Genomic DNA, 17,513 nt, shown 5'->3' with positions numbered 1-17,513 from the left:
TGTCTGGGCGTCAGAGGCCGTAAGTCGTGGAGACATCAAACTTGGCAGGATGATCCCAAATCCCCCCCACTACTCAGGCTCACAAACATGCACCCATCTGACCCTAGGTGGCGCTATAATAAACACTTTTACACTTTGGTTTATATCTCTGCAACCATAAGGGCTAGAATCAAAATAATTTTTCCTCTGATTCCTTGAGTCAAGCCCTACAGACAGTCATCTACAGTTCTGCCACTTTGAATTGCTTCAAAATTCTTTAGAATAATGTCAAGACACTGCTGATGTAAATTTGTAAAGGGATATTTGATATCTTAAATAATGTTGCCATGGCAACACATTAATTGTTATTATTCATTTCTTCCTGTATTTGGGTGTTTTTGAGGCACTTGGCATGCTTAAAATTTCTTGAAATTTCACACACACATCAGAGTCATTGGCCATTAGGTCTAGGCAAAAGTTGCGCCTCCTTTAAAATGGGTGTGTAAGACAACATTATGCCAAGACACTGAAGATGCTAAATTGTGAACAGATATCTGATATATAGAATGGTGTTGCCATGGCGAGACATTAAATTAATCGCAAAAAATGGGAAACAGGAGTTGTCTTATATCTTCTGTGTGCAATGTGTGATTTAGATCGAATTTGAGGTGGATGTGATTATTTTATGTCACGGTCATAGTGCCACCACCTGGCAGCAGGAAGTGTGGCTCTTACAACAGACTTTAAAATAGTCCTCTTATATTTACTCAAATTGCTTCAAAATTGTCTAGAATAATGTTAAATGCCAAATGCACGTGTCCATCTTGCATTGTTTTCCAAAAGCCACCGGGTGGAAATTGACCCATGGTGCTTGTGCCCGTCATCGCTGCTTGCAGCTATATTTGTAAATGGTACATTATCAGAGTCACTGGTATCTTCCACAGGCTCACCACAAGGCTGTGTACTACCCCACTTTTGTATATATTGTATACAAATTATTGCAGCAGCATCTATGAAAATAGACACATTGTTAAGTTTGCAGACGATTGTGTCATTGTTAGTCTGTTAAGAGAAGAGGAAGATGAACATGACAGTCTCTTGGATGATTTTGTGTCCTGGTGTGGAACAAACTATCTTGAACTGAATGTTTCTAAAACCAAGGACATGGTGACTGATTTTAGAAAACATCCGCCGGTACCTAAGCTTACCACCATTATAGGAAAGAAGTTGATCTGGTAGATAACTACAAATATTTGTGCACCATCACTGATATCCGTTTATGTTTTGAGGAAAATACTTATGTTATTTGTAAGAAGGTCCAACAGCTGTTGATTTATTTGAGAAAAATGAACTCCTTTAACATTTGTAGAAATTGATGTCTATGTTTTATCAAAGTATAATTGATTTGGTCTTATCCTTCTGTGTGGCATCATGGTTTGGTCAATTAAATCTTTGCAACAACTCAGACTTGAGAAACTGGTTAAAATAGCTAGTAAAATTACCGGGGTGAGTCAGACAAAGCTGACAGACATTTTTGAGGAGCAGGTTATCAGGAAGGCGAATACCATTGTCATTCAACCTGGACACCCCCTATCAGGAGAGTTTGAACTTATGCCCTCTGGTCACCGTTTTAGGTCTCTAAAGTTAAGGACCAAGAGGGCAGGAGATAATTTTATCCCCACAGCAATTAGAATGCTGAACTCAATAAGGAAAAGACAGTAGAGAAGTTTGGGGAGGACTGTGAAATCATGAATTAAGTGTATTCAGAAATATTGTACTTTTATGTAATTCATGTTTTATGGGGTATTATGAGTGTGTTTTTATGTATGTTTGTATCTTTTTGCATCTTTTTGTATGTATTCTATCTCTGTGTGCAAATTTCTTTTCATTCAGGATATCAATAAACTTGAAAAACTTGTAACTAATACCAGAAGGTAGCAGACATCTAGTACATTACATACAACAGTTTTTTTTTTCTTTCAGCAAAGTATTCATTCATGTTGATAATGCAGAGACTCTAGAAAAGCATGTATCAAATAATACATGTCATTCTTTATAGGGTTAAAATATGTTTAACGTGTTTATTTTATCATTCACACAAATTACAGAACCCAACACTTGCATATTTTGCATTCTTTCTTAAGGAAAGAAGGCTTTTTATATCAAGGAATTCTACAAAAATCATGAGATTAATGTATTGTCTTTATTTAATTATTGCTTTTCTCACACAGTATAAATGCATTTTTATACATAAAATATATATAGCTGAGGGTCCCTTGCTTGGAGATAATCACATTTGGGGGTCCTTAGAATTAAAAAGTTGAAAAACCCTTGGTGTAAGAAAGCAATAGCATACCCATCTCTCCTAAAAAGCCTCAAAATTTAAGGTATCAAGCATGTCTGTGGCACAAATGGTGTAGCACAAGTTACATGCCTATGTTTAATAGTTATAATTAAGGTTTTATTCCTAAGTATGAGCAATAGTGATAGCACACAGCTAGTGGCTAGCTCATTTTAAAAGTATCACAAGCTACATGTAAGGAAAGCACCACAAATTGTATCAATCCCAAAGTGTGTGAAAATCCATCATTTAAGAAACTTAGTGAAGTTATATGCAAAAAAGACCTACTGTCAATGATAAAAGAACAAAAAACTTAAGGTGTAATTGTAAGCAAAAAGATACAGCATGATAGACTGTCCTCTTTAGTGTGAAAATGCATCAAGACCACCAGACAAACATCAGCATTTAAGATGCTGATTTTCACATAAATAGGTCTGTGCAGCAGGCGGTGGGCAGAATAATGTCCCTGAGTGAAAAAGGATGATGATAACAGCAACCATCTGGAATATAAGTGATGTTTTCCACAGCATATTCTATATGCTAAACAAAAATATACACTTGTCCTTGCTGAAGCAGACTAGAAACAAATGCATTCACTGCCAAGGACTGTAGCAACTTTAAACTGTCTGTGCTAATAATATCACAAGGTTCACTTACTATCATTATGTGTGCTGAGTGAAAAACAGATGTGTGTATGTAGTTGTGTTCCCTGAATGTCATGATAAGGCTCAATTAGATGCAGGTCAGATCTGCTCAATGACCCCCACACACAAACACATACTTACTCCTGGACCAGGCTCTCCTGGTGGTCCTGGGTTACCCGCCTCACCAGTCTCACCCTGGGGAATACATTAGATTAATGCTGTTACCATGGAGATTAAGAAATATGAATGTTCAGTTCTACCTAGTCATCAGCACAAAACTATTTATTTATTTTGAAAATATGAATTGAAATAAAGATGTATTGTCTTGACTTGTTGAGTTTATATTGCCAGAAAAGACTTCTCCCACCTTTTCACCATTTCCACCCATGGGACCGATACCCCCAGGAGGGCCAGGTGCTCCCTGTCAATCAGATCACAAAAAGCTTCACATCTCTCTGATTTACTTAAGAACCGTTTCTATGTCCGACAAATATATTTAAATTAAACTCACATCTGCCCCGCTAGGACCTTGAGGACCTCTGGGACCAGGAGGACCAGGTGGACCCTGCAAGAGAAACAGCGGAAATCACATTTTACCGTGAAATGTAAGTTTGTAGTCTGAATTGAATGTGATGACAGAGAATTAGGGTCTCGCAAAATAATACAAAAACAAAGACAACACGTCAAACATACAGCATGGCCAGTGTAGTCTGATTCACGAAGACATTACTCTTATTAGCCTCTAATTTTAACAAATAGGTCAAAGTACAGGCTAGTTAACATAAAATAAAATAAAACTCCAGAGAGAGTCTGACAGAAAACAGTCCATGAACACATTATGCCCCAACTAGCCAAATATATGTAAAAAATATATCCACCTTTTTCCTGGGGGTCTTACTGGGCAAACGAGTAAGGGTGGGACTTTTTCCAAAGTCATTCTATAGCATTCCTAGCTCTGGCTGCAGTCATTTTAGACCCTGTTTACAGCTTGTAATATGACTCGTTTCGGATGATCCGATCGCAAATGGTCAGCTCTAAATATAGTTGTAAACGGGGTGCAAAATGCTTTGTGATTGGATCACAAAAAACACATACAGAGGTAGTCAAAAACCACATCGCATTTGAGGTTTAAAATGCCATCCTGATGTGCCCTGGATGGCAGCGAAGCACCACCTCTCACCAGTCAATCACCTGCCGAACAAAAGTTTTAACTTACATGCAGATTTAAAAGGAAACTACAGTCTGATCGGACAACTTGAAAAAGTGATTACATACACAAGGACGAGATCTTCACGGCTCTTTCTCAGTGTGTCTGTCTGATTTGAACATGCAGGGTGTCAAGATGATAAGCACACACATCTGAAGCTGAACTAATACAGGTACTCCATTAAAACGATCGATAATGTTGCTAGAAATGTTGAGTTTGTGCTTAGATGAAATCTTATCTGCATCTGGGAGGAACAGCGCGCCGGTTTTGCCTTTATGATTTTTTTGCAGTTTATTAGCGTTCAGTAACACGCTGATATAGTGATTGATATATGTCATCACGAAATCAGACACACTCTCCTCAAAATCCAAACACAGCAACGAAAGAATGAATGGATGTACGCTGCAACAACAGCTGTTTTTACTTGCCAATGTGTAATGTTTTATGTGTGTGTTCATGTATTTCATGTCTTTTATTTTGGAAGTTTATTTCCTGTTTCATGTCATGTGTCCCTAGTCATGTGATTCCTGTTTTCCCTCCATGTTCATGTGTCTTGCTTTCATTGGTTTATTGGTTTATCAGTTCTGTTTGTACATTGGTTATCTTTGTCATGTGTTCTCCCATGTCCATGTATTTAAGCCCACATGTTTTCCATTGTCCTTTGTTAGGTATTATGTGTTTGGTACGTTGTTCATGTCATGTCACGTCATGCTATGCCAAGTTTATGTTAAGTCAAGTTCATGTTTATGTTTATGTTTCATTCACGTTTGTAGTTAGGGTTTTCAAGTTTATTAATAAATTGCACTTGGATTCTTCAATCCTTCGTCATCGTCTTTATCATTGGCAGCAGCAACATTACAGAAATACCTAACCTACTATGAACCCAGCAATCCAGCTCCTCCGCCTACATCAGGGGAATCGTCCCCTGGAGGATTATGTTGAGGACTTCTGCGCTCTGGCCGGCCGGGTGGACTTTAATGAGGTTGCCCACAAAGACATTTTCCATTTTGGATTAAATGAGCCAATCTCTTCACTGATGCCAGGCTGTCAGAGTACCCACAACCTGGCTCAATATATCGACCTTGCCCTGCAGATTATTGGTTCCACGTTTACTGTGGGGGAGGCGGACGCTGAGCCAGAGGTCCACGACATGGCCGCCGAGCCAGAGTTCCACGACATGGCCGCTGAGCCAGAGTTCCATGTCCCGGCCGCCAAGCCAGAGTTTCATGTCATGGCCGCCAAGCCAGAGTTCATCATGATGGTCAATGAGCTAGCGCCATCTTTTGCTCCAGATCCTCAGCCTGCTCCATGCCATGTCACAGCAACGCCTCAGCCTGCTCCATGCCATGTCACAGCAACGCCTCAGCCTGCTCCATGCCATGTTACAGCCACGTCTGAGCCTGCTCCATGCCATGTCACAGCCACGTCTGAGCCTGCTCCATGCCATGTCACAGCCACGCCTGAGCCTGCTCCATGCCATGTCACAGCCACGCCTGAGCCTGCTCCATGCCATGTCACAGCCACGCCTGAGCCTGCTCCATGCATGTCACAGCCATGCCTGAGTCTGTTCCATGCCATGTTATGGCCACATCTGAGCAGTTGGACCTGGAAATGGTTCCCGCCCTTGTACCCACCCTTAGTTCTCCTGAGCAGGCAAGGGGAACTTTCAACCCTCTGACCCCGCCTGGACCCTCCAAGCCCTGGACTCCGCCTTGGCCTGTCGGTCCCTCGACATCGCCTCAGCTCTGCTTTCCCTCGGCTTCACTGTGGTCCTTCAGCCTGTCGGCTTTGCCGGGGTCCCTCATCCCTCTGGCTCCTCCTTGGTCTGTCGGTCATCTGGCTCCGCCTTAGCTCTCCGATCCTCTGGCTATGCCTCGTCCCTCCGATCTGTCAGCTCCACCAGGGACCTCCTTACCTACGGCTCCGCCTTGGTCCTCAGTTCCACTGGCTCCGCCTCAGTCTTCTGATCCCCCAGCTCCGCCTTGCTCCTCCGAGCCTCCAGCGCCACCTTGGTCCTCCCTGCCATCGGCTCCAACCTGGCCCTTCGAGTCTTTGGCTACTCTGTGGGTACCAAGTTCCTTGGTGTCGCCCTTCAAGTGTCTCACAGCACCGCTTTCCATGGCTCCGCCCATCAAGTCTCTCACAACCCCACCTTCCACAGCTCCAAACCTCGAGCCTCTCAGGGCCCCACCTTCCATTGACTCTGCCCTGGTCCCATGCCCCACACCTTGTCTCGCCAGGCCATGCCCCACGACTCAAGACCCCCCCCCCCCCCCCCAGCTCCCTACAGAACTTTGGAACTATGTCATTTTTTATGTGTTTGTTCATATTTTGGGGTGTCGGGAGCCGCTCCTAGTGGGGGGAATATGTAATGTTTAATGTGGAAGTTCATGTATTTCATGTCTTTTATTTTGGAAGTTTATTTCCTGTTTTCATGTCATGTGTCCCTAGTCATGTGATTCCTGTTTTCCCTCCATGTTCATGTTTCTTGTTTTCATTGGTTTATTGGTTTATCAGTTCTGTTTGTACATTGGTTATCTTTGTCATGTGTTCTCCCATGTCCATGTATTTAAGTTCTCATGTTTTCCATTGTCCTTTGTTAGGTATTATGTGTTTGGTATGTTGTTCATGTCATGTCACGTCATGCTATGCCAAGTTTATGTTAAGTCAAGTTCATGTTTATGTTTCATTCACGTTTGTAGTTAGGTTTTCACATTTATTAATAAATTGCACTTGGGTTCTTCACTCCTTCATCATCGTCTTCATCATTGCCAGCAGCAACGTTACACAATGGAAGTATGCCCATATTTCTCACTAAGCATCATGGGACGTAGGAAAAAGGTGGATAGTATTGTTTTGTTTAGTATGTAGTTAAGACCAATTATGGGAAAACAGAATAACAAGGAAATTATAAACTCACCATTGGACCAACATCTCCATTCTCTCCTTTTTCTCCTGGTGGTCCTGGCAAACCCTGGAATAAAGCAAATTTTACAGATTTACAATCTGCCGTAATACCAGAAAAAAGTTATTCCCAGTTAAGAGATTATTATTATTATTATTTTTTATTATTACCAAAAAATGCTAGAGGTTTTATGTAAAAAAGAAGAAACACAGGTACAGTATGTGTCCTACAATAGAAAATGCATTGATCAGAGATTTTTCTTTGATAGAAACAAGGCTTAGCTACAAGAGTTTTCAGTTATGTTTTAAGAACCAACTTTGTCACAGATGTTTCTACTAAAATTCCTTAAGAGAAATAAAAATAATAATAAACAAGGCTATTGTTGACATGTGGTAAGAGAGTGAAGCAATACATTAGCCCATACAATTAATGTAAATCATATAGCTCAGATCATTTGATCATGAAATAATTTGATTTTGAAATTTGGGATATTTAAATGTCTTACTTTTTATTGCATACTTTGGCATTTTGAAAGATTGAGCACAGTCTGTGACATTGTTCAGATTTCTTCTGGAGGAGATGCAAGCTAGATTACTAGAGTTTTTGGAAACACCTTACAATAAGGTTCCATTTGTTAACATAAGTTAACAACATTAGTTAACATGAACTAACAATGAACAATACTTTTACAGCATTTATAAATCTTAGTTACTGTTAATTTCCACATATATTAATACATTTTTAAAATCATAAGGTGTATTTGTTAAGTACATTATTTATGCACAATGAACTAACATGAACTATCAATAAACAATTGTATTTTTATTAACTAAGAATAACAAAGATTAACAAATGCTGTAAAAAATATATTGTTAATTGTTTGTTCATGATACCTAATGCATTAACTAATGTTAACGAATGGAACCTTAGTGTAATGAGTTTATTTTTTCTCAGGAGACATATCTGAGAAGCAGGAGGACTTGCTCTTCTTGCAAGCTCATAGCTGTCTACAACCCATTGAGATATTAATTGGGGATTTTTCTTTCATTTGGGCTCCACCCCCATAAACAACCTGTCTGACTGAGCTGAAAATGAATATTATACATCTGTAGCTCTGAGCCAATGAGTAAACACTATTTATCATATAGCACTTTTTGGTAATTAGCACTGGAAAGAACCTCATGGTAATTATCGCATTTGCATTTGTGTGCCAGTGAATGTGAGCATGACCCAATGCTGCTTTGAAAACATGACACACAAAAAGAGGAAAACCTTGGCAAACAGTTAATTTTGCCATTTAATTGTGCATGAAAAAAGAGTGTTTTTTTGGATCATCATTACCCAACAATCCGACAGATGAATCTCCATTGCTCACACTCAATACCTTTTATTAGAACACCTCTAATTAGAAAGCTATTGTGGGTCATTGTATTTGGCAGGCAAGCACTTTGATACCAGATAATGCATATCTTACCACTTAATTGTTGTATTGTTGTGATAAATGTTGTTATTATAAAAGGACAGAACTGATATTTCAGTTAGCTTGAGGGGTATAATCTTCCCAACGGTCTCCAAAGTTAAGATAGCTAAAAAGTTTGCAGCCTGTTTTGAAGCGATAATGAAATGTCTCCGTTTTGATATAGCTCACTCTCCGCCTATTAGCCCGTTATTCAAAACTTGAGAGAAAACAAAGATGGCTAATTCATTTGCATCAAAAATCAATATCAAAGAGGATTGGTGAGAGGGACTTAGCCATTTAACGAGGAGACGCTGAGGAAAAACAATTAGCACAGTTTGGATGAATCACTACTCCTAATACATTTGATTACAAGTCAATTGCTCTGAGTGACATTGTGATATTGCTGTGTTGAGTAACAGCCTCGGTTATCCTTTGAAATTCACTCCCTCATTATCCCCTTAAAACGTCAAGTAAACTAAAAGTGACTGAATAAAAACAGCCACATTTATTGCGACATAACTGAACCCAGATTTTAAAGCTGGCTATTGCTCTCCTTGCTCAACTGTTCTTCTTCACACTCTTTTATGTTATTTAATAGTGAATCCTTGTATGAATTAAGTAAAATGCATGCAACTGATCCATTATGTGGTCACATGTGTTTTCATTTACCTGAGAATGTGGTTTGAGTCACAAAACATTTTGGACCCCATTTACACCTGCATTTGGCACTTCCACTTGTGATTGGACCGCCAAAACAAATATAGTTAATACCAGGTGTAAATGGGGTAATTGAAATTGCTGTAGCTGTGTAAAGATGATTAGTTACCTGCAGTCCAATGGGACCTGGAAGACCTGGGAAACCACGAGGCCCTTCATCTCCCTTCTGCCCAAACATACCCTGTTGACCTCTGGGTCCGGACTCTCCATCACTTCCCTGTTCAAGACAAAACAGTGACACACTGTTACATACTGACAGCTAACATCTAACACTGATACAAGCAGAGTGAGACAAGATCTGAAAATGATGGCCAAGACATGAAGTACGGTACTGTGTGTTTATTTTAAATCAACTCAGAACCTAGAGATGCTGACCCCAGAATGTCTCTCATACATAACTAGATGGTGTAGACAAGCATGAGAATGAGATCTGCCCATTGAGACATCAAAAACTTATCAGGGTGCACAAGGGTTGAGAACTTGAAAAGACATGCCATTCAGTGGAACACCCAGAGGAATTGTGATCTTAGCTCTGATGCTGTCTACTCTACAGGGTCAGTGGAAAGGGAAGGGTGTGTGCTGCTGACAAACAGATATATTTACAGTTGGAACAGACACAGAATGAAGATACAGTAAAGAGATGTGAAGTAATAGCACTGCCCACGGGGAGCTTATGTCTTTAGATCATGTGACATCAGAATGGAAGGTCAGTGAAGAACTTATAATTGGGCTGTTTGTATTAAAGATTGGGGCCACATCCACACTAAGTTGTTGGTTGGTTTACGCCTCTCATCCACACTGGAACAGTTTTCAACACGTTGACTCTGATGAGGGGGCAACCTGACGTAAAGAATACAACAGCTTTTTCTAGGCTACTGATATGACTGGAGTCTTCATCTCATTTAAAGGTACATTTTAAGCATATCTGTCAAAAGTAAGTGTATGTTTTTAATGGGGAACATCATTTAGGCATAATAATCTTGTCTAGTCAAATATTGGACAAAAAATTTTAACATTTAAGTGACTGATGTGAACAAAATTAAAACTGCACAAACTAAAAGTAAAACTAAACAAAATTAAATCAGACAAAACCAAATTAAACTAAATGAAACTAAACTAAAACAAAACTAAATGAAATGTAAATAAACCAAACAAAATCAACTGAAACTAAACTAACTGAAAAATTTAAATTAAACTAAATGGTAACCAAACTAAACTGAATTAATCAGACAGAATTAAGAGAATCCAAACTAGACGAAACCAAACAAAATTAAATGACACCAAACAAAATGACACTTAACTAAACTAAACTAAATTAAACTAGATGAAAACAAACAAAACTTAATGCCACAAAACTAAAGCAGACCAAAAAACGAAACAAAACCAGGTGAAAAAAAATGAAACTAAACTAAACTAGACTAGGCTAGACTAGACTAAACTAGATGAAAACAAACAAAACTAAACGCCACAAAACTAAAGCAGACCAAACAAATGAAATGAAACTAGGTGAAACAAAATTAAACTAAACTAAAGTAGACTAGACTAGACTAAATCTAAACTAAAACAACTCAAATTAAATGAAAACTATACTAAATTAACCAAAGCTAATACGCAACTTGACGAAACAAAACAAAACAAAACAAAACTAAACCAACCTAAGCGAAATTACTAAAAACACTGAGCCATCTCAGAGATTAATTCTGCCTCTATCTTCAATGCTTCCAAGATTTTTGGGATTCAGTCCCTTAGTACAAAAGCTGAATAGTCTCCAAGTTTTTTCTTCACATAGCTGCAAAGAATAGGTGTAATTTCAGCCTTTAGAGAGCTAATAAGGAAGATGCATCAAGATAACGGAAGGGCCCAGCTGGGAGTGTTCAGCTTGAGTCATAAACTTTAAATATTCAACTGCGTGCCACCTGGCTCTGACTACTTGCTCACACTGCTGCTTTATCAACACAGCAGGCTGCATGACACTGACAAAACTGAGCAAAAGTATGTAAGTAGCCATTTAACAGATGCTTTTATCCAAAGCAACTTAGATTACCCTTACTACTGTACAAGGTCAGACCGCTTAAGGAACCTGGAGTTAAGTGTCTCACGTCTGGTAAAGGTTCATGTCACCCTTTGCAGTGTTCAGACATACAGTACATTCTTTTGGTTACCAGTACAGTTTATTAACCAATAGGCTGGGCTGAAAAAGCCTGTGTGGAGAAGCTACTCTATAATATGTGTGAAATCACTGCAAAAAAAGAGATGATATACACAATGGCTCCAAAATAATTTTGACTATTAAGGCAAACTTACAGTAAAAAAAAAAAAAACAGTTTAAAATACATGAATTTCATTACATTGGATAGCAAAATATCAAACCATGGGGCATCTGAAAAAAATATGAGCCAGACCTTTTCTCAGAACTAAATTCTAACAATTTTATGAGCCATTTTTGCAATGACTTTTAGGCAGCTGGTCTCAAGGACATTGTTTTAGTGGAAGTATGAAATCAAGTTCACAAAGATGTCCTAACAGAGTAACCACAAGTGTAGTCCAGCACATTAACTATGAACATGTTCTACTAACTGTATCATTTAGAACCTAATTTAGAACCTAACAAATATATTTTTGTGAAACGTTTTACTTGAAAAAGTCTTGTGCTATCTTTCATCAAAATAAATGCCAATTTGTTTGATATTTTGACTCTAATGCAATGACATACACATTTTAAGTGTGACTTAAGTATACAAACACTTTTTGGCGCCACTGTATCTGTATGACAGTGATGCCTCATAGTAGATTTTAGGAACTGAGAAGAGATAGAAGGTTGGAAATACAGTACTCACAGCAGGACCTGGAGCTCCAACGACACCCTGAGGACCTCCTGGACCTGGGGGACCCTTTAGCAACAGACAAAGAGGGCAACATTAAGGACTGACTCTGAAGTAGATTTAACTCCACACCACATACAAAAAGTCACACAATCATTTTAAGTGCCTAGTATTTGGTAATATATAACATGTATGCTCTATAGAGTTACTTATTGCATCAAAGTTGCTAACACAGGTCAAGTACATTTTCATACTTTGGTGTAAATGTATAAGTTTAAGGAATATTGTTCATGGTTTAGGTTTTAAGTCGATTAGAATATTTTGCATAAATTGTACATCGAAGTAACTTACATGTTCACCCTTGTCACCTTTGCTTCCCTTTTGACCGGGCTCACCAACCTCTCCCTTTAAAAAATTAAAGATAATTTAATTAACTGTTTTTGAAAATCATGTTATTTGCAGCTCTGTTTACAACATTTTCCTTGTTGCCTGATCATCAAAAATATCTCAAGGTCACTTAAGCCTTAATGGCACAGTAAACATTACTCCTGAGATTTTAATTTAACAGTAAAACAAAGACCTTGGGGTATGTTTGCAATTAATTGATTACTTGGCCCCTTTGACACCACTGGCGCTACAGCTGAAAAGAATAATGTGGCTTGGGACGTGATAAGGATCTAAAAGAGCACTGTTCTGCATTGCACAAGGAGATAATATATTCTGGAATACATTAGTGACCATCCAGTTTCTTTGCCACAAGCTTCCACAGCATGTTTGTTTACTTGGATGTGCATGTGTGTGCAATTGCTCTGATTTTCAAAGAGTTTCAACATTATACTGTGGTAATGACTTTGTGTCATGTTTGGTTATAGTGATGAATGAGGCAAAACTCAGTCCTCAGAATCACTATTGGTGTACAGATATGTGATGGGAACAAAGTTTAAGACCAGAAACATACTATACTCTAAGCAGGTATGGAAATGCAAACGCTTCTAGCTATGTAAGCAATTTTATATGTTATAAAAGTATCAAAGTGCAATTCATAATGCAACACTAGCATACATTGCATTCTCAATATTGCCACAAGGGGTGCTATACTGCCCTTGCAGAAATTACATATTTTGTCAAAACTAAGTCATGACCAAATCGGGTCTCTAAGACTATGACTTGTCCTGTTACAGCTGGGTTGGGTTCAGCTATGCTCAGATTCAGAAAAAACTGAGATGATTTAATAACCCACATTTGGCTGGACAATCAATAAACTTTTATGACATTTTTCTCAGTTTCAGTGTTGGCGTAGTGACAGTTTTTTGGCTTTGTAAGGCATAACAGTGGACATTAGCGTAAGCTGCCTGCTTCTACAGGCAGGTTTTTTATAAGGTAAACTACTGTCATGGTGGAGCAACATTCTGAAGAGAATCTTGCAGAGAAAGTGAGATCTTATAAACATGTTTATAGCTAGCTACCTGAATAATAACAGGTCCAGTTTGATGGCAAGATATTTGAAGGGAACTCTATTGCCAGCTTGAGCACTGAAGTCTGTTACCACCACAGCAATGCAAGCATTAAGTTTGTACAACAGGACAGCATGCTTGCAGTTCATTGGCCAAGCATCTGTGTCTGTGTTTGCATATTACTTAAAGTATGTTTCTGGCCTAAGGGTCAAAAGGTGATACTGTGAAGTTTGGAATTAAGTGTTAAACCTTGTCACCATCCTCTCCAGGTGGACCCTGTGGTCCGGCTGGGCCCGGGAGACCAACTGGACCTTGGATGCCATCACGACCGGCAGGACCAGCAGGTCCTTTCTCACCCTGGACAGATTTTACATTAATGGCATATAAAATAATTACATGTAAAATAAACATCTCTATATGTATAACCTATGAAAAAATGGAAGGAACAGTTCATGTTTTGCCAATCATCACAAAATGGCCAAAGTTACATTCTTCTTTTTTTTATTCTTAGTCAATGAGATAACAAGCAAACACCAGCATATTTGTCTTCAAACACTGCTCACTCACCGGACCACCCTTTTCTCCAGCAGGTCCTGGGGGTCCCTGAGGGCCAGTGCGTCCCGTTAGCCCAATGGGTCCTCCTGGTCCAGCTGCTCCTCTCTCTCCTGGTGACCCCTGTGATTCACAAACTTCAAATGAAATCAAATCAAATATAACCGGAACCCAATTAAGTTAATTATGCTATTTAAGATTGAAAACAGGCCTTGGTTTTTAAATTGACAAAAAAAAAAAAAAAAAAAAAAGATTAATGGAACCCCTTTTCCATCCCTGCTGGTGCACCACCACATCAGAAAAAAGAAAGAAAGGAAAAAAAAAAAACAACTCTACAAAGAGTCTCAGAAACAAACATCATTTTGTCAAGCGCTGTTCTGTTGATGCAGGGCTGGATTACGTGGCCTCGGACTGCCAGGGGCCCCGACATGGCCAAATAAACTGAACACCAGTTCACACGCATCCAGTATGAAATGACCATTAGAGTCCCCAGCTTGCTTTGGTTTGTTTTGGATGACGGGTGCTGAGGGACGTACACTTGTACAGATCTCTATGCCACACTGAACAATGTGAAAGCACATTTGCACAACACTGTGAATTAGTATCAGCAGGTCATATTGGCACACAAAAGTTTCTCTGAGGATCAGTTGTGTGGTTCAGAACCATTGTTGACAATGCCGTTTTCAGTAACAGTCCATCAGTGCATCTAATAGCACTGAAGGATTAGAACTAATGAGAGCTCTCAGAGAGAAACCTTTATTCACTGTTTACTTGAGGACACCCAGTCGCTTTCACATGCATTCACATACATACACAACAACACAGTCTCCCGCTGCATTAGCCATCAGTGTTAATGCTTCTAAACCTAGTGAGGGTCAAGGTCATTGTGTACCTGACTGCAGTACTAATGCTTTGAACATACAGATCTTACACATGGTGCAGTCTAAATGATCAAGACAAGAAATTTCTTTAGGTCGGGTTCTATCATTGTATATGTGAATTCATATTAAAATGCAAAATGTATCATGTATCTACATGCATGCGTGTACACACACACACACACACACACAAAATTAGCCTAATATATAAAGGAAGTTTAAAGTTGGGTAAATACTTTCTTATATCCCAGCATAATATGCAAAGAGTACTACAAGTATGTCCTACTAAACAGATTAGTAAATTGGATAATAACTGGATCTTTTTGTTCTGATAAATTGTGCAGCTATAAGTGAGCCACTGAGGGCCACTGTGACTCTGTGCCACTATAAAAATATTGCTCTGTTTGTTTGAGCATCCTGACCAGTCTGACACTGCAACCATTGTCTTAACCAATAGAGCATAACAGGTTCAGGTTCTGGAAGTAAAAATCCAATTAATTTCTTCCATTGAATAGTTGATTTTTACTGATAATTTGGGGGTGTTTTTTATTTTATTTTATTTTTTGTACCTTTTTTACCACTAAATTATTAAACAACACCATTCATTTTTATATAAAATAAGAACATTTTATGTTAAATTTACTTTTACACTTTAACTACATGTCACTATTTTATCCAGGGATATATTGTCATGCATTGGGGCAGATTACTGCCATCTGTTGCAGAGAAAAAAAAAAAAAAAAACTTTAGACATGAAATTACAACATATAACCAGCAGATGGCTGCAGAGGTCAAATCATTTGCCTGTAACAAATTGAAGCACACTGACTTTTGTTTTCAGATCTTATGACTAGTTATGCATTTAAATATATGTTTAGACATTATCAAAGACATAAAAATATATACATTTTTTTTTTTCAAAGTTTAGTATTTTTTTGGTTTGAGGTGTTTTGAAGTGTCAGTTTTTGCAATGATGCCTCATTGGATTTTAGCTACCCATTATTTATTTCAAACATCCCAATTCAATAACTTAATAGAAGAAATTAATACAAAATTTCAATAAAACCAACAGCAATAAATGTGTGTGTGTGTGTGTGTGTGTGTGTGTGTGTGTGAGTGCGCATTCTTCATTGTGGATGTGTAATGTCTCACCCTTTCATTTCTGTGTGTGTGTGTTCTTCATTGTGGATGTGTTATAATCCTAACCCTTCATTTCTGTGTGTTTTGCATTTGTGGCTGATTTTATTTGACAAATTCTTAAAACAATGCTATCTGTTATAGTCTCACCTTTTCATTCCTGTGTATGTCTAAGTTCCGCATTGTGGATGTGTTATAGTATCACCCCTTCATTTCTGTGTGTGTGTTCTGTATTGTGGCTGATTTATTAATTTTATTTGACAAATAAAAAATAAAAACAATTGCTTACATAGCATTTTTTTTTTTAAATGCAAGGTTTTATCGTCTCACCCATTCATTTCCAATAGGGGGTAAAATTTGACCCGAACACCGTTAGTGTTACTTTTTTTTCCCTCACACCACTACACCAATAGAATCCAGCCCAGTTTTTGTGTGTGTGTATAGAAAGTAAATGTAGGAAAAGTCACCAAACCTTATCCCACTGAGATGAAGGGACCCATGTTTTTTAAAGAAGCAATATTCAAAAGAGGTCAAAAAAGACCCCAACTGAAATTAGGGTTAAAGACAGACCTACCGTGAGTTCAGAGGTTGTTCATCAATGGTATATGCTGCTGAAGCCATCAGTCCGCATTATTTCAACTTAATTCTTTAAAAATCGTGTTTAATAGAGGAGTTCACAACTACATTTCCCGTGGTCCAGTGGAGAAATATTCACCAATCAGAAAACTGCGGCCAAGAAAGCCCGCCAAACATTGCGTCATTCACAATGATTCATGGGATTGTAGTTTGTGCCCTTGTGAAAGACAGTAAGTACACAGTCTTGTACCTTTGTCTTTTTGTCTGATTTTCAAATATTTTTTGGCTTCAAAACAATGTTTCTAATGTTGTGTTTCAGTTTGAAGCTGGTTGGTTCAGGTCATGGCTTAGAACTCTTTTATGAAAAGTCTATGAATTAAATAAATGGGGAAAATACTTCTGGAACCCAGGCGGCTAAAAAAGAGGGTGAACACTTTTGCTCTCTTTAGTGTGAGTTTGGGACAGGACTTTCTGTTCTCCGGCCACTGGGAGACAGAAGAAGTGTTCAGGGAACTTGTTTGAAAATACTGTGAGGCTAGAAGCGCAGAAATTAGCACAGGCAATCTTGCTCCCATTCACAATGACTATGCCAAAGCATGTGATCTAATATCAAACTGACACAACATACAGCTCTGACTCATTCATCATCTGAGACACCACCCCACCACACTGCCCAAAATAACTCAACCTTGCTAAAACCTTCTCAGTCACACTCTGCTGCCAGGAGGTCTATTTGGGCAAAGATAAGATTGCTGATTTTTATGGGTGGGCCATTGAACCCTTCTGATTTAAGAAATTTTTCTTGCCGAGCTGTACAGATGCCTTTTATGCAAGAGAGACAA

At 38.6% G+C, this 17,513-nt stretch overlaps 1 protein-coding gene across 1 annotated transcript in view; it reads right to left on the bottom strand.

Moving 5' to 3' along the window:
* The window catches only part of col11a1b (collagen, type XI, alpha 1b), a 131,100-nt gene that overhangs the window by 23,849 nt on the left and 89,738 nt on the right, over positions 1 to 17,513 (bottom strand). Inside the window, exons 42-50 of the mRNA XM_051698996.1 lie at positions 14,096 to 14,203; positions 13,778 to 13,885; positions 12,426 to 12,479; positions 12,090 to 12,143; positions 9,362 to 9,469; positions 7,092 to 7,145; positions 3,476 to 3,529; positions 3,332 to 3,385; positions 3,106 to 3,159 (exon numbers count right to left, since the gene is read on the bottom strand). Of these exons, the coding sequence (XP_051554956.1) occupies positions 3,106 to 3,159; positions 3,332 to 3,385; positions 3,476 to 3,529; positions 7,092 to 7,145; positions 9,362 to 9,469; positions 12,090 to 12,143; positions 12,426 to 12,479; positions 13,778 to 13,885; positions 14,096 to 14,203 (648 nt within the window). The remainder of the gene's footprint in view (positions 1 to 3,105; positions 3,160 to 3,331; positions 3,386 to 3,475; positions 3,530 to 7,091; positions 7,146 to 9,361; positions 9,470 to 12,089; positions 12,144 to 12,425; positions 12,480 to 13,777; positions 13,886 to 14,095; positions 14,204 to 17,513) is intronic.

Source organism: Myxocyprinus asiaticus, chromosome 5, assembly GCF_019703515.2.
Source record: "Myxocyprinus asiaticus isolate MX2 ecotype Aquarium Trade chromosome 5, UBuf_Myxa_2, whole genome shotgun sequence".
NCBI lineage: Eukaryota > Metazoa > Chordata > Actinopteri > Cypriniformes > Catostomidae > Myxocyprinus > Myxocyprinus asiaticus.
Note: the sequence above shows the minus strand (reverse complement) of the source record. Positions and strands in the feature narration are given on the sequence as shown.